The sequence below is a fragment of the Adelges cooleyi genome, unplaced genomic scaffold (assembly GCF_023614345.1).
Source record: "Adelges cooleyi isolate 19-005CV unplaced genomic scaffold, UGA_ACOO_1.1 ACOO_flye_CR_arks_rails_tigmint_CR_PRNA_108, whole genome shotgun sequence".
NCBI lineage: Eukaryota > Metazoa > Arthropoda > Insecta > Hemiptera > Adelgidae > Adelges > Adelges cooleyi.
In genome coordinates, this window is record NW_026095761.1 from 7,559,150 (window position 1) to 7,583,761 (window position 24,612).

At 36.0% G+C, this 24,612-nt stretch overlaps 2 protein-coding genes across 3 annotated transcripts in view; one reads left to right on the forward strand and one right to left on the reverse strand.

The window, feature by feature from the left end:
* LOC126847546 (transmembrane protein KIAA1109 homolog) overlaps nt 1-17,963 on the forward strand; it is a 28,012-nt gene extending 10,049 nt beyond the window's left edge. The window contains exons 33-75 of the mRNA XM_050587863.1: nt 28-307; nt 473-616; nt 696-903; nt 991-1,238; nt 1,321-1,474; nt 1,554-1,653; nt 1,756-1,884; nt 1,964-2,144; nt 2,211-2,369; nt 2,450-2,581; nt 3,154-3,283; nt 3,892-4,331; nt 4,416-4,632; nt 4,710-4,865; nt 4,943-5,157; nt 5,252-5,393; nt 5,456-5,974; nt 7,563-7,978; nt 8,057-8,257; nt 10,327-10,473; nt 10,608-10,725; nt 10,823-10,944; nt 11,004-11,132; nt 11,200-11,449; nt 11,526-11,851; nt 11,920-12,214; nt 12,289-12,688; nt 12,801-12,953; nt 13,025-13,252; nt 13,341-13,496; nt 13,573-14,009; nt 14,100-14,331; nt 14,393-14,514; nt 14,584-14,772; nt 14,825-15,002; nt 15,073-15,318; nt 15,393-15,550; nt 15,627-16,079; nt 16,148-16,414; nt 16,556-16,756; nt 16,822-17,138; nt 17,308-17,450; nt 17,536-17,963. Of these exons, the coding sequence (XP_050443820.1) occupies nt 28-307; nt 473-616; nt 696-903; nt 991-1,238; nt 1,321-1,474; nt 1,554-1,653; nt 1,756-1,884; nt 1,964-2,144; nt 2,211-2,369; nt 2,450-2,581; nt 3,154-3,283; nt 3,892-4,331; nt 4,416-4,632; nt 4,710-4,865; nt 4,943-5,157; nt 5,252-5,393; nt 5,456-5,974; nt 7,563-7,978; nt 8,057-8,257; nt 10,327-10,473; nt 10,608-10,725; nt 10,823-10,944; nt 11,004-11,132; nt 11,200-11,449; nt 11,526-11,851; nt 11,920-12,214; nt 12,289-12,688; nt 12,801-12,953; nt 13,025-13,252; nt 13,341-13,496; nt 13,573-14,009; nt 14,100-14,331; nt 14,393-14,514; nt 14,584-14,772; nt 14,825-15,002; nt 15,073-15,318; nt 15,393-15,550; nt 15,627-16,079; nt 16,148-16,414; nt 16,556-16,756; nt 16,822-17,138; nt 17,308-17,450; nt 17,536-17,746 (9,649 nt within the window). The 3' untranslated portion in view covers nt 17,747-17,963. The remainder of the gene's footprint in view (nt 1-27; nt 308-472; nt 617-695; nt 904-990; nt 1,239-1,320; nt 1,475-1,553; nt 1,654-1,755; nt 1,885-1,963; nt 2,145-2,210; nt 2,370-2,449; nt 2,582-3,153; nt 3,284-3,891; nt 4,332-4,415; nt 4,633-4,709; nt 4,866-4,942; nt 5,158-5,251; nt 5,394-5,455; nt 5,975-7,562; nt 7,979-8,056; nt 8,258-10,326; nt 10,474-10,607; nt 10,726-10,822; nt 10,945-11,003; nt 11,133-11,199; nt 11,450-11,525; nt 11,852-11,919; nt 12,215-12,288; nt 12,689-12,800; nt 12,954-13,024; nt 13,253-13,340; nt 13,497-13,572; nt 14,010-14,099; nt 14,332-14,392; nt 14,515-14,583; nt 14,773-14,824; nt 15,003-15,072; nt 15,319-15,392; nt 15,551-15,626; nt 16,080-16,147; nt 16,415-16,555; nt 16,757-16,821; nt 17,139-17,307; nt 17,451-17,535) is intronic.
* A 2,277-nt stretch (nt 17,964-20,240) lies between these two features.
* Nucleotides 20,241-24,327, reverse strand: LOC126847554 (uncharacterized). Of its 2 annotated transcripts, XR_007687086.1 has the most exons (4): nt 24,260-24,327; nt 21,435-21,601; nt 20,633-20,789; nt 20,241-20,423 (listed from the first exon to the last, which is right to left on the reverse strand). XR_007687086.1 is itself a non-coding variant. In XM_050587875.1 (3 exons), the coding sequence occupies exons 1-3, from the start codon at nt 21,807-21,809 to the stop codon at nt 20,263-20,265; spliced, it is 693 nt and encodes a 230-aa protein (XP_050443832.1). In that variant the 5' UTR covers nt 21,810-21,864; the 3' UTR covers nt 20,241-20,262. The 2 variants fall into 2 exon arrangements, 1 of the variants encoding a protein (XP_050443832.1); XM_050587875.1 differs by lacking the exon at nt 24,260-24,327 and having other exon boundaries at nt 21,435-21,864.
* Between the last annotated feature and the right edge of the window lie 285 nt (nt 24,328-24,612).

Below are 24,612 nucleotides of genomic sequence, written 5' to 3' on the forward strand. Positions count from 1 at the left end.
AAATATTTTTTTCGTGCTTATACGTAGATTCGTCGACAGTTTAACACCGACATTTAGTAACCTTCATCCGCTTTCCGTTTTAAACCACTTGCATTCGAGTTGTATAAGTCGAGTCGAAGCGGCAAATATATTAAAACGTGACAAATATTTAAGTCAAATGCAAGGCGGAGGTAGCAAAAGAAGTACAGTAGAAAGAGTGAAACCAAATACTAGTAAGGATGCTCAGCCCGCCGACCTACATCAGCCAAATCGAGTGTACGAAGAGTTCATAGCGTCTCAAGTGCAAGGGACTGTAGTTCTACCAAAAGTACTTTTTTTTAAATATTATTACAACAAGTTTTACGTTTTACATTTATTGCACTGTATTTAATCGAAGGGAACAAGTTAATGATTTCTTTATTTACTCGGATATATGTTGAACAACAACCATTCACTACTTGGATAAATTAACTTATTACTCTATGTGTTTTAGATCAATATTTGTGTACTACAAGCTTCAATTGTCGAAGAAGTTATATCTTTCTCTGCTTTGGATAATATCAGAGATTTGACGTGCGTGTCTTTGATGGCCATATGCTTGGAAGAGCTCACTACTAAGTTTCATTTCAGTAAACAGGTTAATATATTTTTAATCTTAAAAATGGATTATGTCGAATTTGGGTTTCCATCCAAAAATATGTATTTATGTTTTAAAGGCTAGAGAAATCGTCCAAACGTATCATCCACCGGTAGTAGCGCCGAGTGGCCAGAAAAAAGGTGTATTGAGTAGAGCGGCCGGCAAAGCTTTTTTGCTCGGTTTAAATATTACCTCCGAAGTTGATCCGGAGAGCACTCACGGAGAACCTGTCTACATCGAAACATCCGAAAAACAACAAGAAGAGACTGTCATCACATTACACATAAGTATGTAGTACTTGTAATAATAATAATTGTGCATAATATGTTTGTGTCTGTTAATAATAAATATTTCTCATCTTAAATAATAATTAGACAGAGCACATGCCCAATTGCGCAGATTGCACAACGAATGTTCAATACTGAAAGACGCCATAATAACTGCAATACCTAGTCATTGTTCCAAAGTGATGTTTAAAACTTGCTCTAAAACGACGAAATCGTCGTCAGAGTTACAAAACAACATGAATGCCGATTGTGATGAAATGGCTTTTACGAATATTTCCGATGAAAAAATGGGTTTCATCATGATGGAATGTGGTTTCGAAGGAATCTCATTTAAGGTTTTTTCAATTTTTTTACTCACAAATCAAAAATTGTAAATGATGGTGTAGTATTGGATGGATGTGTATTTGATTTTTCCAGGTCGTCAAACGGTCTAACTTTGAAAAAGAAAACGATAGGGAGATCAGAGACGTGCCAACACCTTCACCAATACCCGAATCGCTCGGTGGTAAAATATCACATTCGGAAAGTCGACCGAAAACCGAAGATAACGTAGAAACTAAAAATGTTACCAGTGAGTAGTTTTTTAAATTTAATTTTCAATGGTTTTTTTCTTTTAAACTTATTAAACTCTCTAAATTTATCATATTTAGATTCTAGCAAACAAGATTTGGGTGTTTCTACGCCTACAGCTACTCCTAAGCAAGTAAAAACTCCTTCGGAAACAAATATCAACAACGAAGAACAGCTAATGTGAGCTAATTTACAATATTGCTTTATAGTACATCAAATTGCTTCATAGTACATTTTTTGCAAGTTTAAATGTAAATCAAATATATATATATTTTGTTTTAGTGAAAATACAATTGCAAAACTGGAAATCGATAAAAACGCCTCTTCGTGCGTTATGGAAGTATGTCAAGTTTGGTTTAACTTTGCGGCTCCCCCGTTGACTCCGATTACCCGCAAAATTGATTATACAAGGTTTGTGTGATTGTTATACGTTAATGTTTTTTTTTTCTACAGAACTAAAAACCAATAACGTTGTATTATATTCTCGTAGACACGATTGGAATTTATTAAGCACAGCGTCGCCAGCTATTAACGCTTGGATGAATCCCAGTAATCGTTTTGCAATGCGTGTTGTGCACATGTTACGAACAAGATATCGTCGGTGTACCGCCGTCGTGACTTGTTTAATGGCCGAAGCACTTGACATACAAAGTCTTCATATACCGCTCAAGGTTTGTAGTTGTTTCTACTCGTATTTAACTAATAATAATTAATAATAAATTGTTATAAATGTGCAGAGCCGATATAGACATACGACTCCACTTGCCAAGACGCTTCAAGAAGACCCTTCGTGCCAACTGTGTAATATTTTGCAAAAATATCTCTTTCAAAGCGACGTGGCAATTGATGCCTATCTAAAAGATCCTTTCTTGCCAAATTTGTCGATTTTAAGACAAGTTAGTTTTTCAATTTTAACTTGATTAAAGTATAATTTTTTTTTTTTTTAAATTGTATATTAACTATTATTCATTCGTAGGGTGTAATTGTACTGAGCCGACAATGGAAAAATATCCTGTACACTCCTTTGTTGCTCGAGCACAATTTTAAAAGTCGACATCACAATTTAAAACCTCTGAATGTGACATTTGCCGTTTCGGACCCTGAAGAGGTATATTAATTTATTGCATATTATAATCTAGAGAAAAAAAAATAATTGTTTATTTTTCTCCGCTAAGTTGAAATTATGTAAATTCTTACTGAGGTGTAATTTTTTTGATTTTGTTGTTGTAAAACCAAATTAGTGTCGTTTTCCAAAACAGGTATATTACAATAGAGCCTATTTAAACTCGCCTAGCAGAGCTACAAACAATCCCGATTTTATATGTAAGCAAAACAATATTGTATACAATATTATTAAATTGTGTATCATTATTTTTAACAAAAAAAAAAAAAAATCATTTGGTATAATGCTTTCACATGTGGGATACTATGGGATAGCCGTTTCAGTGTGTTAATAATATTATTCATTGCACTATTAGTGTTGTTTATATTGGAAGCAGCTTATATGGGTCATTTATGTCTAATACAATAAAATCATATATATATATATAAACTTACATACGTGTGTATACATTTTTGGATTCGATCACATTATAATAATAATAATTGTAAACTGTTGCCGCCTTGGGTACTTACTACCATTGTGTGTAAATATGTGTATTTTTTGGTCATGTGCTAAAGGATGGGGAGGCTTCAGGGGAAGAAGGCGGCGAAGGCATAACAGACGAGTGTGCTATGTTGCTGACCAGCGAACGTCATTCGCACGTATCTACGTTGCAAAGGGTTCTCAAATCACATACGAGCAAATGTGGTACGACATGTATACGTTCATATAATTCGCTAGTATATTTTGTATATAAAAATTGAAAAAAAGTTTTTGTGCTTTTTTAGCTTTTGTATTATTTTTCTTTGTGTGTTGATATACATTTTATACGTGTTTTATTTAATGTGCAGCTTGAGCTTTCGAATCCACGAACTAAGTGCTTAGTAGTAACATTTGTTTTATATCCGTTGCATGACTTATTTATTGAAACCCCGGTACTAAAACTGTATAATATAACTGTGACTTGCTTGATTCATGTTGATCGCCTTTTTTTTAACAATAAATGATAAAAGATAAATTAATGTAATATAGAAGCAACTGTAAAAAAAAAAAAAACATATATATTTAACTTTAATTTTATATTATCGATTAATAACAATAATTAATATTATCGATATTGTTGTTCTATGTAAAGAAATTCTAATGTTGTAAATTTTAATTTTCAAAGCACTATACCCATTGATATATTTTTTATCTGTTTTAGATGCGTACAAAAAGCTTTTTGCATTTTTAACAAATTATAAATACAATTATTTTTCGCTGCTGATAAAACTATTTTCAATAATATGTTAAAAATTGTCATCTGTGTAATGTAGGGTCTAAAAGCAATTACGGCAACGAGCCTCCTCATTACTACGATCCGTTTTCTCCGACGAGCATGGCAGATCAACCGATGGATAGCAGCAACGTTGTGAGCTCGCACGCATCGTCCTGTGATCAACCGAAGAACTGTAAATCGCTGATGCCCACCCAGATGCCTGTTTCGTCTAGAGCCAGTGTAATGTTTCCGATACTGGACGATACCGTGCCGAAAACATACAAAAACATAGCCGAAGGCCTGTTGGGCGAAACCGCTTATCAGTCTGCCGTAGAAGGAGATAACTCAATGGGCAGCGTAGAAAAAGTCAACTTTTCCCCGCAAAAATCAGACCGAAACGAAGATCTTTACACGTGGATGGCTAAACAAGAGTTTGTCAATCACGATGCCCGAGTTCCTAGCAGTAGACTTGCCAAAGCAAAAAAACTCAGGAGTTGGGTAAATGTTTTTGCATAAATGTTACAATTTATAATTTTCATTGATATCAAAAACAAATTGATATTGTAATTTTTAAATCCATAGAAATTGCGGAAAAGACCTTTGTGGGGTTCAGAGTTGAAAACTGCCCCAACTGCATCCGAAAATCAATCTTCAGCCGAATTAGGCGATTCCGATTCGATGCGATACAATATTTTTCCTAAGTATAATTCTTTACGTCTTCTGGACGCTCATCTTATTTTCGAGCCGTTATTGTCCAGTCTAGGAGTTATGCCGCAACAAATGGTCAATACCAGTTCAAGTAAACCTACGTTTTTTATTAGTTTTTTTTAATTTTTTTTTTTAGGATTACTTAAATATTTACTATTTGATATTCAGGTAATAACGGCATGGCTGCTCTCGATTCATGGGGATCCAACTTGTCTCTTGTCGGTAGTCTAGAAACTATGCGGATAGATATTGTCGTTAGCGAGTATGGAAAACTTCCCGAGACAGTAAAGAAATCTAAACTTTTTAAAAATAAGTCTAAGAAAGGTAATGCATTTAAAAAATTCTTCTCTTTATGAATAAGTACAAATAGTTATATTAAAAATTTGTGTCTTAATATTCAGAAACCCCTTGGTTGGATTTATTGCCCGAAGTGCCTGCGTTTGTATGCGACCGAGTCAGTATTGAATGCGATGTCCAACGGTCTGCAGATATGACGGTCGTAGACGATATTAGACGACAGAAGCGCAACATGTTGTACTTATCCAGAGGTCAATTGAAAAAACATTCTAACACTTCTTTTAATATATCCGTTTCAGTTAGATATATATCTCAGCAGGTGAGCATTATAGATTTGATGACAAAAATATGAAGTTATTGCATTTATAAATATTATTTGCACATTACATTTACCTTTTGATTTTTAATAAAAGGTTAACATGCCATTGCTGCGACTTCTCAATCAAATCACTAACATGTATCAGAACGTGAAAGATACGCAAACGGAACTTCGCGAACAACAGCCGCAACCATATGTATCGCGCTCGAGTGCAAAGCACTCGGCCTCTCAGTCTGGTAAATAATAATTTCTTAACAATTTTTATCAACAGCGTCTTTTGATTTACGATTTTCTTTAGATCAATCGGAGGTGATACCCTTGTCGACACCTTTATTGGCTAAACGTTTCCTACCACGTTCGGCTAGCGAAACAAAGCCAATTATCGTTTCACCGTCGCCGTCGATACGTTCTAAACATCAAACGTTGGCTCAAAAGTTAAGATCCACCGGTAAAAGTGTCAAGGGTTACATGAATTTAAATGAAACGCCAGGAGCAGCCATTGAGTGTCTGACACCGAGTTTGTCCGAGTTTGAACGCGTCACTCCTATGAAGCCTATCGATGAAGTCGATTCGGATATGATTTCGTGGACGCCGAAATGTTGGAAGACTGTTTACCATTTGTTGGAATTGTACGCCACTATGCCCGAGACGAAAACGGTGACGCAGAGAATTTCCCTAGGTGTCGATACGTCTGAAGCGGCGGTCAAGGGTGCACGCAGCAAATTTGATGTGTTACCAGAAGCCAAGTCCAACGAAGAAATCGATAAAGACGGATCGTCCGGCACTCCGGTGCCTACCGTTTCACAAACTAACATGAGTAATAATTGTTTTGTTTTGTTTTTTTAGCTTCGATGCGGAACTGAGAAGGTATTGTTTTTACAATGATGTTTTAATTTTTTTAATTTTTGTGTCTGGACCCCCCACGATATCTGGTAAACCGCTGAACCGATTTCTTCGTGTAGCAACTCTATAGATTAGAAATCATACCTGGAAGGTACTTTATCGGGTCAAAAATTTAAAAAAAATCACCCCTTGCCCATAAAAAAATGGGGAAAAACAACCAAAAAAATGTACAAATTTTTCAACTTAAAATTACGATGCTCTATAAATTTTTTAAAAAATAGTCGAAAATGTTCCAAATTTATATGAATTGTTCTTCAAACATAGTACTGTCGATAAACATTAACAATGAAAAAAAAAATATCATAAACCCTTTCCCTTAGAAGGGATAGAATTTTTTTCTTTATTTCACTTTTTCAAGCAAAGTTTTAGAGATTTAGATCTGAAAATTAGACCAAAGGTAGATCTAAAATGGAACTATAACATATACAATTTTCTCAAAAATCTAGTCAAATTTTTGTTTTATTAAGGAAAAAACCCTAAAATAGGGTAAATTTACACTTTGGCCGTAGTCAGTTTCTAGGTTGCTATGTGTGTGTGAATCATCAGTGAACGGGTAATGAAAATATTTTCATTATACTGTTAATTACGACGATATATGGGTAACTATGACGGTACATTTTTATAGACAGACGATCAACCCTGCTGCACAAGACTAAATATTAAATTTTAAGTACATAAAAATAACTAGTTTGAACATACTGTCCACAGATTCGCATCGAAGCGTTTATTTAAAAGTGATTTCATCACAGGATCTGTGACCTCTCCGTGACCCACTATGCAGTGGCGTGGTAACCGTGACTTTTAGGGGCGGTTGTCCGATTTTTTTGGGGGTGGGTGGTCCATCTGGTCATCATACATCTTACTTAAGGTATGATGTTATTGTTAGTTTTAATACATGCGTAGCTGTAGCCCATACCGAATAAACTAGTTAATACATTCTACAGAGTATAGCGCACAATGTAGATAACATTGTGACACAAATACGGCAAGTGGCAGCCTGCTTTCTAATCCATATATTTTGTAATAATGTTATAAGCAATTAATATATTGGCGAGCTCATCGTCAATATTAGAAAAAGCTTTAATGATTCGAATAATTATCTCGTTTTTATTTTATTTGTTTGCTGTTGTTTAAATTTGATTTTACACATTAAAAGAATAGAAACGAAGTTGTTAATTTATTTTTTATAATAATTTCATGTACGCAACAGAGAAGGACTGACTTTGTATACTATCTTTAAGATTTCCAGCACGTATTATTTTTTCAGATCAGTCAAATTTAACGAGTGTTAAAGAAACTAAATGCAATTAGAAAAAAATATTGGATAAATAACACGGTTAATAATTGTGGCTGGGGGGGGGGGGTTCTTCGTGAAATATGTTTGCCCGAAGAATTTTAACACTTCTTCACCACGCCACTGCCACTATGCCCCCCCATCCCCACTGTACTGGCTAAATCTAACGCATACTAATTTATATCTTTTTTTTTTTTATATATAAAAGAAGTGGCAAAAGAAGAGCGCACGAGACTCATGGTATTTGTGGTGGTGCGAATTCACCGGACAAAACTTTTGGCCACTTTAAGCGGTCTAAAACTGGAAGCGGAAATCACCAACTTACACACGAGTTCGACGTTCCGCAAGAAAACGCGACCGCCGAGCTTGGAGTGTTCGCTGACCGGTCACGTGGGACGTACGATGATCGTTTTGCTGGAAGGCGTTGCGCCCAACCAGCAGACGGTGGTCAAGGTGACCGTGGGCAAATCGCAAACGCTGTACTCGAGCATGAGTCGACGGACAAAAGACCAAAACTCCGGTTTGCTCACCATCGGCGTTGTCAGCATCGATATTCCTCAGCATCCGGTCGCCCTCCACGGTATGATGACCAGAGGTAGCAAACAGCTGTCTTCCACGCTGCAAGTTAGTATTACAAATTATTATTGTTTTCAATTGTCCTCCACACTAACTGACCGACTCGGTCGGTACCTATTTAAATAGGAACTTCGAGTGGCTCGCGCTTCCAGTCGAATGGGCCGTGCACCGACCATCGACGAGAGCGACGTGCAAAGTACGGTCGGCCCCGCTCAACAGAGTCCGATGGTGCAAAGAGTACAAAAAGACGAAGTGAATAAAACCTCTGTTGCCGAATCCAACTTACTACTCCAGCCGCTCGTCATGCATTTTACCGCCGTCATTCAGGTGAGTTTATATTACAATATATATATATATATATATATATGGGTGTTCCAGCATGAAAGGTAAGTAATAGGTGATTGGACATCTGGGGGACCCCCAAATCATGCTCCCCGTTTTCATTTTTTCGATAAGTCAAAAATTGAAGATTTCGACAGTTAAGTAAAAAAAAGCCATTTTTCAGCCGAGTCTGCAACCACGATAGAACATTTTCATGTCTCGTTGGAGTACCGAATAAATTTAGGTTAGTTGTGGAATTATAATAAAAAAAAAAAATACATGGAGCTTCCAGTTACGGCATAAGGCCAAGGAGATTAAAAAATTATGTACACTCAAGTTTCTGGCTAATATTTTAGTGTTTTCATAAAATCTGGCTTGAACAATTCGACCTCTTAAATTACATTAAATTTATTATTTAGTTCTAATTTGAACGTACAACATATCTCTTATCTCATGTCAGCGTAACAGATTAACATTCGAAATGGTCTTTCCGATAATTGTCTTTCGTCGTCGCTTCGTAGTTTTTGTTACCTTGCGGCGCGTGACAGTGTAACGCTTTTTTTGGTAACACTTTTTTTCGGTTATATACCGGCTAATTCTCACCCCAACCCCATTCCCACCCCCAACCTCATCTTCAACCCCATTTCTTTTTTGGTAACGCTCTTTTCGTTACGCTTTTATGGTAACGTTTTTTTCGGTTATTTACCAGGGTTATGTGCCAGAGCTAAGACATTAAAATGTCAAAAATAATGACTTAAAAATAAAAAAAATTATTCCTTGTTATTCAGTGCAAAAAGCTCACCTTAAAAGAGGGGTCACATCATTTTCAGTCTTTTTCAGCCTCTAACTCTTCTCTTATCACTCATCTTATCATTTTTTTCTTACCTCTAGTCTCTAATCATTGATCTCTTATCACTAATATCTTATTATTTAATTATCTTATTGTTTCTAATTATTTATCTCCAAACTCTTATCATTTAGCACCTATCTCTTATCATTCGTCTCTAATCTCTCATAATTTATCTTTTACCAATTATCTCTTTTATTTTATCTCTTATCAATTATGTCTTAGCATTTATCTTTTATCACTCATAATTTATTTCTGGTCTCTAATCATTTTTCTCTTATCATTTTTTGAGTTAGGGGCCGAAAGGGACTGAAAATGATGTGACCCCTCTTTTAAGGTGAGCTTTTTGTACTGAATAACAGGGAATAATTTTTTTATTTTTAAGTCATTATTTTTTTTACTAAACTGTCGAAATCTTCAATTTTTGACTTATCGAAAAAATGAAAACGGGTGGCTTATTTGGGGGTCCCCCAGATGTTCAATCACCTATTACTTACCTTTCATGCTGGAACACCCTGTATACAGGATGTCACGGAAAGTTCTACCGAGCTTCAAATTAGACATTTAGGGTACAATAAATGATATTCATTTTTTTTTTAATTTTAAAATTATTTAAAATAGAACTCGTATCTCCGTAAAAAATGGTCTCACGAAAAAAATAATGTCAGATTTGAAATCGGGAGAAAAAATCTTGTTAAATTGGTATGTAACATGATTTTTTGACATCTGGCCACACATACGTCCACAGGGTGGCCACCGAGTGGCCGGCATGTGACTCAAACCAACATATGGCACGCGACACATAATTTAATATAAAATAATTCTAATGACTCTGAGTAGAGAATAAAATTCTAACTGATAATGTCCCTTACCATATTATGTTGGTTTCGGTCACATGCCGGCTACTCAGTGGCCACTTGATGGACGCAAATGTGGCCAGATACCAAAAAAATCGTGTTACATATCAATTCATCAAGATTTTTTCTCCCGATTTCAAATCTGACATTATTTTTTTCGCAAGACAATTTTTTAATGAGATATGAGTTCTATTTTAAAATTTAAAAAAAATATAATACCATTTATTACAATAAATCTCTATGGGTACACCCATAGAGCATCCTAAATGTCTCATTTGAAGCTCGGTAGAACTTTCCATGACACCCTGTATATTGTATATATAATTTTTATACATTTTATTTAACCAAGGTTTACTTTTGATAATATTTAGTGCTTGACTGTTACTGCTGCTCTATTGCCGTCCTTGAGAGCTCAATACAAAATGGATCAAGTCACCAGTACGGGGTACACGGGAAATAAAGCGAAATTCATCGTCGATTTGCCTCAACACACGTTATCGTTTTCGACCAAACTACAAGTATAAAACTTCAATTTCAATAATAAAAAATACAATTTTTTTAATGATTTTTTAGTGATGATAATATACAGATCAAATAATACAATAAGTTTAGGTGGTAAATTAGTTGTTTTTTTTTTTTTTGTTCCAAATAGGTGACCGAGACTAACTTGCCATCCGAGGCCAGTTTAGAACTTCCTAAAGTGCACGTATCGGCGGAATATATACTCGACGGCGGATTGAAAACTGGAGAAAATCAGTTTTCAGGAACAGGTATAGTTGAATTGATAATAATAATAATTTGACGGCAATGTGTGCGATCCAATAAAAAATGTATATAGCTAATATTTTTATTTATTTATTTTTATAGACGGCGCAGTTTTACGACAAGGAAACTATTTGAGTGCTGTGGCCGACATTGGAGTGTTTGAACAATCGCTTACAACTGACTTATTAAACCATTTAGTTTTTGTTCAAAAAGTATTCATGAAAGTAAGCGATCATTTTTAATAGTAATAGTTTTTTTGTTGTATATCATAAGTCATTTGTAGGAAGTAAATGAAGTAGTTCAAAAAGTATATGGCGGGGAAAAGCCCGTACCCATTTGGTTAGAAGAGACCGATGCCGATCGATCTGCGCCAGTAAAGAGGATATTGTTTTCGTTGACCGTTAAAATGAGAGTAAGACATTTTTTTTTTCTTCATAGTTATTTGAAAACAAAAATAAATAATTATCTTTAATTTTTAGCGCATTGAACTTACTGCGACAACTCCAACGAATTGTGCAGTTCGTCTGGAAACGGGTTCTGCTGATTTCCAATTGTCCAATAGAGTTCAAAACGTATCGGGTTCGTCTTATCAAACATCAGAGCAAGTAAAAATTTTCGTTAAAGCACACATCGACGTTAACTTGTCCCTCGGTCAAGTCATAAGGAATCCTCTGTTCGAAGAAGCCGATCCCGAATTTCAGAGTTTTGCTTTTTTCAAGACTAGAATAGGTAAGCCGTATTATATGTTTAGTAGTAAGAATTTTTTTAATTATATTGATCGACAACCTAAACTACTTTCTTTTAGAGCTACGAAATGCATTTCAAGGAGAAATGGTCGGGGAAGGAGAGGACAAAGAAGTTATACTAATTACTTTGAGGAGGCCGTTGATATACATCCAACCGATGGCCGTGGACAAAGCAATATTGGTGTGGTTAAACTACAAAAATGCATACGAGTATTGGAACGAGCAACGAGCGAGTTTAAACAAAGAAGTTTTGACGGCCACACAACCGTCATCAGAAAAATTGCCTACCGACAAAATACCGGTGTCTCCAAATTTAGGGACCATTTTCTTACAGCTGACCGTCGAAGACATGGGTATTTGTGTACCTCTGAATCCTTTACCTCAGGTACTGGTATTTATTAAATATGGACCATCTCATCATGGTGATAATGATGTTGTAAATATTATGTTTAGACTACTTGGGGTTTGAACCGTTCGATTTTCATGGATTTTGAGTCGTGCTCGGCCGTAGTGATTACGTTGGAATCGACAAGTATATCGGCATGCAGTTCTGGATCGTTAGTCAGCAAAGGTCGTTTTATCGGCTTGTGTTTGAGGTTTGCCGATGATTTTGATTCGTCGCTCGACGATTGGAAACCAGACATAACCAATGAACTCGTTTCGGCTGCCATGAATCTTTGTATAGTGTCCGAAGGAACGTACGAAGTGTGTAGCCGTACGACATCTCAAAAGTTAGATTCTGTCACCGGTGTGTATTCTCTACGATGATAGATAAGTAAAACATAAATGTTATTGTATACCTAACCGATAAATCATTTGTAGAAAACGCCAAATGGTTCTTGAACGTCAAATGGCAAATGGAAGGTGTCGACATGCATTTAGACGTCAACATTGGAAAACAGCTCAGCGCTTTGGGACATACGTTAACAGCACTGACAGGAGTTCAAGATACGGACGATCCTTTGTCGGACAGTGATCCTATATCGCAAGACAGCGACGTCGTTCGACACAAATCGAACATGGAGGGCGACATATTGGAATCTTTGGCCATAGACTCCAATATGAACGCTAAAACCAGATCAAAGATCATAGAAAAAGAGATGTACGAACAAGCGAAAGCGATAAACGATTTGAGATCACTGGGAGCTTCACAAGCTACGATTGAACACGAAGTCAAACGGTTGCGCGAATTGGAAGCCATGGTTTTTAAAGGGTTTAGAAGGTGAGTTGTGTTCTAGCTTACTAGTGTAAGTACTGTTGTTGTACACGAAAACAATGATAAGCATAAAATTGGCAGGTTTTGTACAAAACTAATAAATATCATATGTTATCAGAGATATGATACAGAAGCTTAGAAGACAAAGTGTAAAAGGCAAATCCAGTTTAAAAGGCAAATTTGGCTTGAGCAACAAGAGTTCTACGTATAGATCGAAATCGTTTATCGTTTCACCCTCTCAAGAACTAGCAGAGTTTAAAGACGCTCAAAGGTAATGTTATTGATTAATGTTGTTACAGTTGATTTCATTATCTATAATGTGTGAATGTGGTGGTTTTGTAGTCCTGAGGAAGGTATAAGTTTGAGTAGTGTAGAAAATTCTCCTCAAGCTGCTGGACCACAGCGTTCGACTTCGTTTAGAGGAACGCACCCTTCTCACGTGACGTTCAGTAATACTAAGGAAATATTTCGACAAAGTTCTTTGCCGAGTGCCAGTTCAGAACAAAGTCTCGCCACAGAAGGCGACGACAGTTGGCCTAATGCCGATTTCGGCAAACAATGTGATTCTAGGTAAATCATCGATAACAGTTAAATTAAAAAAACCCACCCACACAAGGTGTGTATTATATTAACATTTTTTTTTCTTCAAAATTTAAAGAGATGACTTCTTGTTAAACCCGTTGTTTTTATCGGGTGCGACACAAAAATCTCAAGAACCCAACATTGATTTTGAACTGGACGTTAAAGTGTTCATCAACAGCGGCAAGTGTGTTTTACACACTAAGGATTCCGTCAAGGAAGATGAAATCAAAATGTAAGTTTATTACAGTAGTTTAGGAGGTTTTCCCGAACGGTTACAAGGAAATATTTTTTTGCTCCCCGCTATACAGAATGTCAAGAATGAAAAAAGAACGCAGTTGTTCTGGCGGTGTGTTTGAATACATGCCTCCGGGCAGTCCAAATTTGCCCAGGCGTTCCTACAAAGACAAACTCGGAGCAAACAGCACTTCCAGTTCTCGGTTGAGACACCATCAGACCGTGACGAACACTTTGTCTCAGCTGTCCGAATTGACGATATTCCACATACCCGGTCTGGACTTCAAGGTGCACTATCAGTCGAAAATGGTGGCCGACGAGAGTCAATCTCTCATGTATTCGATCGACTCGAGTGGCGTCATCAGCAGAAAGACGAGCACCAAAAAGGCCAGTCTCTATTGTTGGGCTACGCTGCAAAGTATACCCGAAGAAACCATCATCTCGCCACACATACTCGAGTTCTTGGAGCAGACGCTTGCACCGATTCCGGCCCAACAGTTTGCCGAAACAGGTTAATAATAATAGTCTTAATAATCAATATTATGTCGATAGTTTGGCTAATAATAAACAATTGTTCCCATTTTTTGTTTTCTCCATCTAGGCACCTTTGATACCATGTTTAACATAGACAAAGACGACGACCTGTTTGCGCCTTACCTGACTCCCGGCCAGTACGCATACACCTCGTTCCCAGTGGACGTGATTGTATTTCTTCACGTGCAAACGTCGACGTTCCGATTTTCTTGTTTGCCCGTTTCTCGTGTGGAATGTATGCTCAAGTTACCTTCGTTGGATATCGTATTCTCTTCCAAAAGAACCGACCCGACAAACGAGTATGTATACTTGAAACACACTTGTAATTACCACCTACTGTTATCTGTATTGTACAAATAGTCTCGAAGATTGTTACGAAGAACCCAATAATTTACCGGTGGCCGTTGGCGGTTTAAGTATTACCGGTGTGATGGCAGACTTTTCAATGTACATTTTCCATCCGTACGGCGGCAAGAAATCCAGTATGTGTTTACACCATAATAATATGTGTTTGAATGTGATTTTTAAAAATTGTTTTTGCGTTTAAACAGCCGCCAACCTTAAAGAGCCACACGCCCACTCTTGGTCGCCACTGGCCGATGGCGAACGCAAGGATTCGCTGAGTGTCAACGTTGAATTTGTTAAGTTCCATTTGTCAAGAAGCAGGAAATTGAATTTCGAGTCCATGCCGGGATCCAAGACGATGTCGGACCAGAGTCACGCTACTATTCGATTTTCTAGTAATTATATTAATATATTTCAATGTCCACAATTTAATATGATATTTTCCAGCTATTGTCGATATCGGATCGGCTTCGTTTAAGTACGACATGCGACGTTTAACAGAAATTCTAGCATTTCCACGGGCCTGGTATAGACGTAGCATTGTACGCAGGCTGTTTCTCGGTGACCTCACGAGAACCGTTCCGAGCAGTGTTTACAGTGACCATAGCTTAGATCCCGAAGAAACGTAAGTGTCTACATACATTTCATTTGCACAATTATTTAGCTCATATAAATTTGATCGTATTGGAAAACAGGTTTGGAAACTTTGCTACCGATCCTAAATCCAAACCCAGTCGTGACAAACTCCATCTAAACATCAAAACGAGTGACAAACAACTACCGTCGGACAAGAAAAGACACGGTTCCAGTGTGGACTCTAGTCCTGATCAGAAATCGAGTAGTGCCGGGGCAGCTGCGTGGGAGACTTTAGTGCTTTTCGCCGTCAACTTCAAACGACTCAACGTGCACATGAATATGGGAAACGTCATGGGCAACGTTACGTAAGTATATAGCTGTTTTTATGTCACCGATAAAAACTGAAAATCAATTTGTTCTTTATTTTTATCACGCACAGTTGGCTTTCGAAGCAGTTTCATTCCGAAGGTCGATTGTCCATCGGCAGTACGGGCCACAAAAACTTGCATATAGGTTTGGGACTTGGTGGTTCCGGACTGGACGCCAAAGGCGGTATCGTTGGCGGAACGATAGAGTTGAACAAAATCAACACTTACGGTAAATCACGTGCAGAGATAACGAGAGTACAAGTACCGTTTGTCTGAATTCGTTTTTGTTTGTTTGTTACATATAGTATTGATAAGAGAAGATCCCGGATCGGAACCGCGACACACGGTGGGCTTGAAATTGTCCGCACTCGAGTTGCGTTTGGATTACATGGGAACGGCCGTGCTCATGTCCCGCGTGAGTTTGCTCGAAGTGGTTTTGAAAGACGAATGGAAGGTACTGTCCAGGGGCATTTCATCGTCGGACGGCCTTCACGAGTCTGGCAAACGACCGGGCATCGTTTTCATGCACGGAGACCTGGGATGGGATCAACTGCAGCTGATGATATCGAAAAGCACGTCGTCGGACATCATGAAAATGTATTACAAGCTGGAAGAGTTTTTCTCGCAGCAATTCAAGTCCAGCAAACGGGTGTTCTCGAGTCTACAAGATCCTAGGGATTCTATCGGCAGCGAAAAGAGTTCTAACAAAAAGAAATCAGCAAGACGGCGTGTGCTGATTTCCACGTCGAGTCCAGAAAGTAATTGAACACAGTAGTTTATATGTTAGTCCATTTGTCGATAATAATTATCATCATACTTTGTTTAGACTTTAGTCCGGACGAATGTAAACACCATCATCGACATTGGCAACGAGCTTTGGAAGCCGTGTCTGGTCTACGATTGTCCACATTGAAATATCCGTTACCTCATTGGGGCACTGTTTTGGGCGGTAAAATGGACTTGCACGGTGTCAACATTTCTCTGGCGTGTTTCCACGGTATAAACTTCAAGTCCAAGTCGTGGGCTCTGTTCTCGCTCAAAGAACCTTGTATATCGTTTGCCACTGAAGCTCATGAAGTATTCTCCTTTGGCGGTAATATATAATATTTTAAACACAATAAGTAATACCGTTAGTTTGATTGTGTGATGTTTGAAAATTATTTTTAAATAGTTAAACAAAATATGCATTTTTACATATCAACAAATTTGACTAGGCTGATATTTTTTTGTTTAGGTTCTGGGCCGTTGAGCAGAGATGACTTGGACATACACATTGTGCAAAGTTTGACGTTTGGTCTTGGCATGGAAGGCACCGTAAGACCGCAACACAGTATGGCAACCGTGTGTAAGTTTAGTCGGAACATTTTGTTCCCGCCTCAGTTCAAAACGATTCAAGAATGGTTTAACTATGCTTTTGGAATGAGTGATCTCGACGGTAGGTTCCAATAAAATGACGATGTTGTATTGTAATGATTCTATAAACGAGTATAAATTTTGTAGAAGTGGATCGGTTCCCGAGCTTGGAACGTGAGAAACACGAAACGACCGAGTCGGCGCCACGTCCAAAGACACCTAAGCCGCAAGAGAACCTCTCCCATACCCGAGAAATCATATTCGCACTGCCTACCTTACAATTAAATCTCAAGACTGATCACACACAACCGGTTAAGCTGCCTTCGCCTTGCGATATCAAACCAACGGTGGAGTGCAGTTTCATCACGGAGTTCGAGGACCACATATTCGTCACGGTGGACGCCGAAGCGTTTTTCTTCTTACACGATCTCATCACGTCCTATATTTGGGAAAAAGATAAAGTCGTGAGTGCAATAATAACGTGTCATTCAATACGTAAGTGGTATGGTGCGGTCCTCAGACCGCTTATCAATGTAAATCTTATAAGGCTTCTTATCACTGTACCACTTACGGGTTAATACAAATTATGTAATTATTATATATTTTGTTTATAAATTATATATTCTGTTTTAGTCTTCAATGGCAAACAGACCTCAAAGTCCGGGTGTGCCTAGCGCTAGCAGAGTTCCACCGTCGCCTACAGAAATGACTCAGCCGTTCACCAACGACTGGAGAGACTACAATTGTACGACTTGGCATCTGGAACCGACCGTCAGGTAGGAAAAAAAAAATACAATTTTATTATGTTCGATAAACCCCAGACGGTAGTTATTGTTCATATTTTGTTTTCACCATGTGTAGACTGCTGTCTTGGGGTGGAAAAAGCATTGAACCGTACGGGGTGGATTACATATTGCAAAAACTCGGTTTTTCACACGCCAGGACGACCATTCCCAAGTGGATGCAAAGAGGGTTCATGGACCCGCTGGACAAAGTGTTATCCGTGCTCATGTTACGAATGGTAGTGTTGGCCCGAGAAGAGGACGCCGTCCGACGCGGTGATACCGCGTAAAACAACGATTACATTCTTATTTCTTTACCATATATTTATAAGAATTTTATTTTTACAATTTCCAAGTGTGATTCTACTTAAACCTGCCGACTTGTTCCATTTTATATTATTATTATTATTATTACGGCAGTTTTTTGTAACAAGTATTTTATACAAACCAAAGATTAGTTATTATATTTTTTATTATTCACGCGCAAATAAAAGGCTGTATTGGATTTTTGACATTAAATGTATTTAACATATCCTCAAACAAAACGTTTTTTTATTGTATTATCCTAATCCGGTACTTTTGAATTTTGAAAAAGCAAATGTCAAAATCATGGTAAATTGTGGTAACAGTAAATAGCGTGACGGATATTTTTATCGATCGTAGCTGCTAATAATTATTATGACCCAGCTATTATCAAAATATGTCCAGTATTAAAAAAGTACCTACCTTGTACATAACATTGGTTCTGATTTCTATCAACGGCTATATAATTTGTTCAGTGAGTGTTTTTTGCTGACCGTGCAATGTTCTTCAATTGCAGTAGTTTTTTTCCCCCAAAGTTTCACATAGGTACCTATTAATCATCATACTCCATAGTGACCCTTCAATAACCGGCAAACCCCTTAAATTGTTTTTGCTCTTGATCCATTTGAATATAAGTGAGGTGCAGGATTCGTCGAACGTGAATGAATATTTCACCAGTTGAGCAAATATATATATACATTAAATTATTATACTGACCATATATCTATTCATCAAAACGTACAATACAGGTCTGACTGATTTTGCCAACAACAGATTTGTTTTTATAATTAATTTCTGTCACACTTGGGCTGTGTCGATTAACGGCATTACCAAAGATCAATGCCGATTTGTTCCAACTATTCCTCTGGATAAACTGATATATTCAGACCAACCATACAAATTTGCACTTTGAGAGAAAATTGTTTGAGATTCTGTTATATTACATACCATTTCTTATATAAGTACTAGAACGTGTGCAATACCTAAATGATTATACAAAGCTAAATTGGTTTACTATATTTTTAAATGTAACTAGTCTTTTTTTAAATGGTATACGTATATTTTATGGCTGTACATAAATAGGTGGTACCCAATAGCAGGTAATTCAACAAAGTGCTCACTTTATGAACTCACACACTTAGAAACAAAAATAACCGTTTGTTTCAAGCAAAGGCCAATTGTGTTCCTACAAGACCTACTTTATTGTCTTAACAGAAATTAAAACTTCCAATATAGTAATAAGTAATTATAATATAATAACCTGCAATTCGTTTAACGCCTTTCGTCAGTTTTGTTTTTTTGAAGATTGATTGCTATTATCTATCTACTCTGTATTTAATTTATCCAATAAGTAATTTTTCATTGTTACCATCGGTCACAGACTCTGCTATCCTATGCCGTCACCGATTAATTTGCCTGCGGCCAACGTACAACTTACACCGTAGAAGTACATTTTTTGTTATTTATGAAATATTTTTTAATAATTAGTGCCTAAATTTATTATCTCTATACTCAACCCTAATTTATAAATTGACGGTTTTTTTCCATTATACAGTGTCTTAAGCGACTTCTCTTAACGATTTCGTTTCTAAACATGCACATACATAGGTACGATACCGATGTACGACATTAATTATTTCACTTTTTTTTTTTTTTTTTTTTGTTAAAGCTGTACAATTATGATCACTACATAGAATAAAAGTTACAACTATAGTTTTTTTATATATCAATTTTTTAATTATATAATATTTCACGTTTTTAAAATTGCCATTATTTGAATTGAATTTTAATTATTTCATCTAGCAGGATGTTTTACCTATATAAATATATATGATCACTATCAAGTACCCGTCTGTTTGGGGTTTTTAAAATTATTTTTTGACCTAATTTGTAGTGTTAATATTTTAAATTTAGTAAAATTCAGACATTGTAGGTAAGCTGTGTGGAGATCAATAATTCACGCTGGAAAAAGCTAATAATTGTCATTAAAGTTGAAACTATAGTTTGTTTTCATCACCTAACCTAACATTTTAATACATATCATGGGAAAATGACGTATAATTTCACAGGGATGTGGTTCGATGTTGCTCGTACCGCGCTCTCCTGCAGACTGAACGATTCGCTTCCGTGGGCGTGGGTTATGTACCATACCCCCCACCGCATTCTCCGAAGGCGAAGGGGCGTGGCCGTAGAAAACAGCTGGCAGCGGCAAGAGGAAGAGGAGAATGCGGCGGGGGGGCTTGGTATATAAACTACGTCCACGGAAGCGATTCGGTCAGTCTGCAGGAGAGCGCGGTACGAGCAACATCGAACCACAGTCCACAGAAGATGGAACTTTGGCGAATTAGTCAAGACATCCAAGTGGGGAGTAACCAACAAGTCATGTAAATAGTGTAAATCGACTTTTAGTTTTATACACCTGGGGCTACTTTTGTGTACTTAAAATAATGTTAGACTAACGAATACGTGTAGGTTTTTTTCTTGACACTTTTATTTTAACTAGCTAATTGTTTTCCTGCCATTTAAACCCTCCAGTTTCTTCTAGTGACTGTTTTTCCGCTCTTTTTTTCCTATTTTCTACATAGTCTGCTACAGTAACTCCACGGCTTTGGCATATGTATTTAAAAAGTTCACCATATCCATTTCCGTCCAAGTCAATAGGACCTAAAACAAAGAATCGTAAATATATTTTTTGAAAATAAATAATATGCACACATATGTTCACAAATTGTTCTTATAGAAACATGGTATAGCGCATATATTAAAAAATGCTAGGGATGCTAATTTTTTAAAAGCAGTTAGAGTACCTCTACTACTTCCCCCCTCCCCCCCAAGTCAAGCACTGTACTAAATAAAGCATGGACAATGTTTACCTTGAGGTATACTTGGATGGTCAAGGTAGTATCGTTGTATTCTATAATTGTCGCTTTGGTTTTTTCCCATGAACAACCAAAAATCACCTCTTGTGACCTTCTCGTCTGGACCTTTGTTGTTCCAACTTCTACAATAATTGTACGAATCTCTTAGAATCTGAAATGTTTTTTTTATTATCATCAATATAACATGCATTACATAAATGTCCCATTATGATTTTTTAATCATAAATAATTCAAGTAGGTATCATCCGAGAATAATCTTTCAACTAGGTATCATTAAGCTAACTTTCACCTATAATTGATTCTTTGGTCATATGACTTGTCTAACAGTTGTTCACAATTTAATTGTAGATTAAATGATCTACAAGATTATGTCAATATAAATACCTCTAAAAATAAAGTACACATTTTTTTAGGTAATGGAATTTTTGAATTTTGTGGTTTTTTGTTTACTTGATTGCCTGACTCATAACTACACTAAAATAATATACACACAATAGCAAATATAGCAACAAAAAAAAAATGAATAATAATAACTGTTGGATTCCAAACAAAATAAAACCAATAAAATGGTTGGTATTTTTTTAAAGCTAATTTAGAAAATGTTTTTAAACTGTAGTAGTAAGTATGGGGCGAGTACACATAATTATTTTTAAGTTTTTAGAAACGTATATTAAATTAAACTTTCATTTTATCTGTGATAGGACTTTTAAGGAACGACTGACGACGATAGACAATTGAAATCGACAATACACTAATAACTTTAAAAGAATAGTCTGAAATATTATAAAAAAATTACTTCAGCTTCATTTGGGTCCGGTTCACAGGTACAGCTAGAGCTATGGATACTAGCATCCATAGCTTGGGTTTCGCTTGGTCCTTCAGTTTCGACTGGCTCTGTAGGTGGTAGTGGTACATTCGTGGTTCTTCTTTCTGGATACAAAGCTTCATATGGATCTTCAGGGTCTAGCAGTATTAAGTCGAAGTCAATAATAAAACCATGATTCCTATTATATTCTTCAGGTAAATATACATCCATATCTATATCTTCATTATTATATCCATCGGGTAACTCTACATGGGCTATAGCTACAAGTTCATATTCATCTTCCAATACGGAATTAGCAGTCAAGATAGTTAACGACAGTAACAAAATAGATAACTTAAAGGACATGATGCGTTATTATTTTATCAACAACAAACTGTGAGACATCTACTGTGAGACAATGCGAATGATTTTTACCGCCGTTGAACACTATACGAGTACGAAAAGTTTATGCCAAATAGGATTGCTATCAAATTTTTTAGACGTGGCATTCTTATTTAAGTTGCATATTTGCACAAATATATATATATATATGTTAACCATACAAACGTATCGATTTTTCTAACAACGCACATGTGTGTGTGTGCGTTTTTTTTTAATTTCACTGAAAAGAAGTTAGTAAATGTGTATTGCTACGCCATTACATATTTATACTTGATAAACTTGCACGCCATTAAAACACACGCCAAATAAAACATTTTTCAGCCAAGTCTGCAACCACGAAAGAGCATTTTCATGTCTCGTTGAAGTACCAAATATATTTCGCCTCCTATCTCATATCTCTTACCCCTATCCCCATTCCCATACCGGTTATTATAACGAAAAAATCAGCTCATTTATCTGATAAGAAATAAGGGAAAGAGATAGGGGGTAAGAGATGAGGGTTGGGGGTGGGAACGGGGGAATATATGTTGAATTTATCTCCTACCCCCGTCTTCTACCAAAACCCCATCCCTTCCCCATTCCCACCCCAACCCCATCTCCGTGTAGTAACGCATTTTTCGTAACGCTTTTTTGGTAACACTAAGTAAATAACGCTTTTTTCGGTTATTTGCCAGGGTTATGTGCCAGAGCTAAGACATGAAAATGTCAACAAAAAAAACTCTGGACTGTAGAAGAATATATCAGTTGTCTGTTTTCATACATTAGTGTCTCAATATCTTAGTATCATTAGCGCTATACTTTTTCATCTTGAAAATCGAGAAACCACGTTTAAACGATCTTACTGTATAATCATTTTTTTTATTTGTCTAACCTTGTCGTTCTACACATCCATCGTGTATGCGTTAGTGTATTTTATATACGGGTATAGTAAACGCATTTGTCAATAACTTTTTATAAGTTTTGAAGAAACGAAAAAGAAAATGTATAAAATGTTTAGCCAAGTCCCCCGTGTACAATATAATATGTACACAGTGACTATTGTGTGTGCATACAGTCATTTTTGCATATGGTCTCAGAATAATTGTAATAACTGTCTTATGGACTACGAGTACGCACAAAAATTTTAACCGTTTGAGATGCATTATTATATTACTTTAACGCGTAACAAAAAAAAAATGTATATTGAAAATAAATTTCCAAACAAAATTAAGAAAGTAAAATGTCGTACAAAGTTTGGCAAGTTCCGGCAAATTACTTAAAGTATTACGGACAGATTTGTTGAATTCTTAAAAAATTCGAAATGTAATTCAACAGTATTGCTCGTGTAAAAAAAAATAGTTTTTAAGTAGAAATATTTAATCCTATTATAGTCATCATAGCATTGTTTGCTATTGGCCACACTATTAACCTGTGTAGTACATTTTTACATGCTTTTCCTTAACTCGCTAACAACTGACGGGTATTTTAAATAATGTTAAACATCTTATGTTTTTACTAAGAAGAAAAGCGTGGGCGCTATTCAACGAAGTCCAAATTCATGTTCGATGAAACTCGAGTTTATTTTTGAAACTTGAGTTTCATCTAACTAATTTCAAACGCGCATAGAACTAAATATTGTACCGTGTTCTATACTACATAATAAATAATAATGGTGTACTATTTAAATTATTCATTAAACGCATTCCCCAAGAGATAACGTACAAAACATTTACACTAATTAATGTAACACCGCAGTACACAATTAACTGGTTGCAAATCTAATAAATCTAAATTTTAGGGTCGTTGTGTGAAATGTAGCGCACAATGATTATTAGTAGGTGTTACACGGTCAGAAACAGAATATTTAAATATATTATACAAAGTGTGTAGATATGAATGAACCCTGATATATTTTCAAAACCCTTATTAAGGGATTTTACCGAAATAACGTTAACGTTTTATAAAATCAAAAGTAAAATAGTTTTATAATGTTTTTGAACAATCGAGAAAAAAATATATTTAAAACTATTTTTTTAAATTATATTTTAAACCTCTTTGGTAGAACGATATTAAACTCTAATTTTAACCGAATCGTTTTCTTTTATTAGTCGACCAAATAACGCATGGGAACGCATTAATTTAACGGCCTCTAATTTATTATAATTATTATACTAAACGGGAATTATATATACTCTTATTACAATTTCTCCAAACATTTGCATTCTCTGTTGCTTAAACCGTCGTATTAACGTTAAGTCGGCCGAGTTAAATGGGATAAATGATTTTTTAATCTAGAAATAGGTCGCTAGAAAATCGTGATCTCACAAAAAAAAAAACAGTACAAAGGCAAAGATAAAAAAAAAATTGATATTTAGTTAATCGACTGTTGTTTTATTGGTGAAAAAGAAAAACCTTACACTATTTATTGTACTTACCTGCTAATTGTGTATTTGCTTACATCCGTTTGGCTAGATTTTTCACAGCAGTGAAGTCAAAATGATTTATCAGAAAAACCTTAGTAAGTATAAACAAAAAATAGATTAATCATACTTATTGTTAGTATGAAATGTAAATTTGTGGAGAATGCATATGGTTCAATACAGTTTAAGAATATCAATAAATAACAATATAATGTAAAAAATAAAGTCATATTTTCTTAAATATATGTACACATTTTTCAATTATTATCAATGCGCATCATATTAAGTGTTGTACATTTTTAGATGGATTGTTTTTAGATGATGGCAAAACCCGTTTGAATAAAAATGTCAGGTAAGTTTGTTTTTTA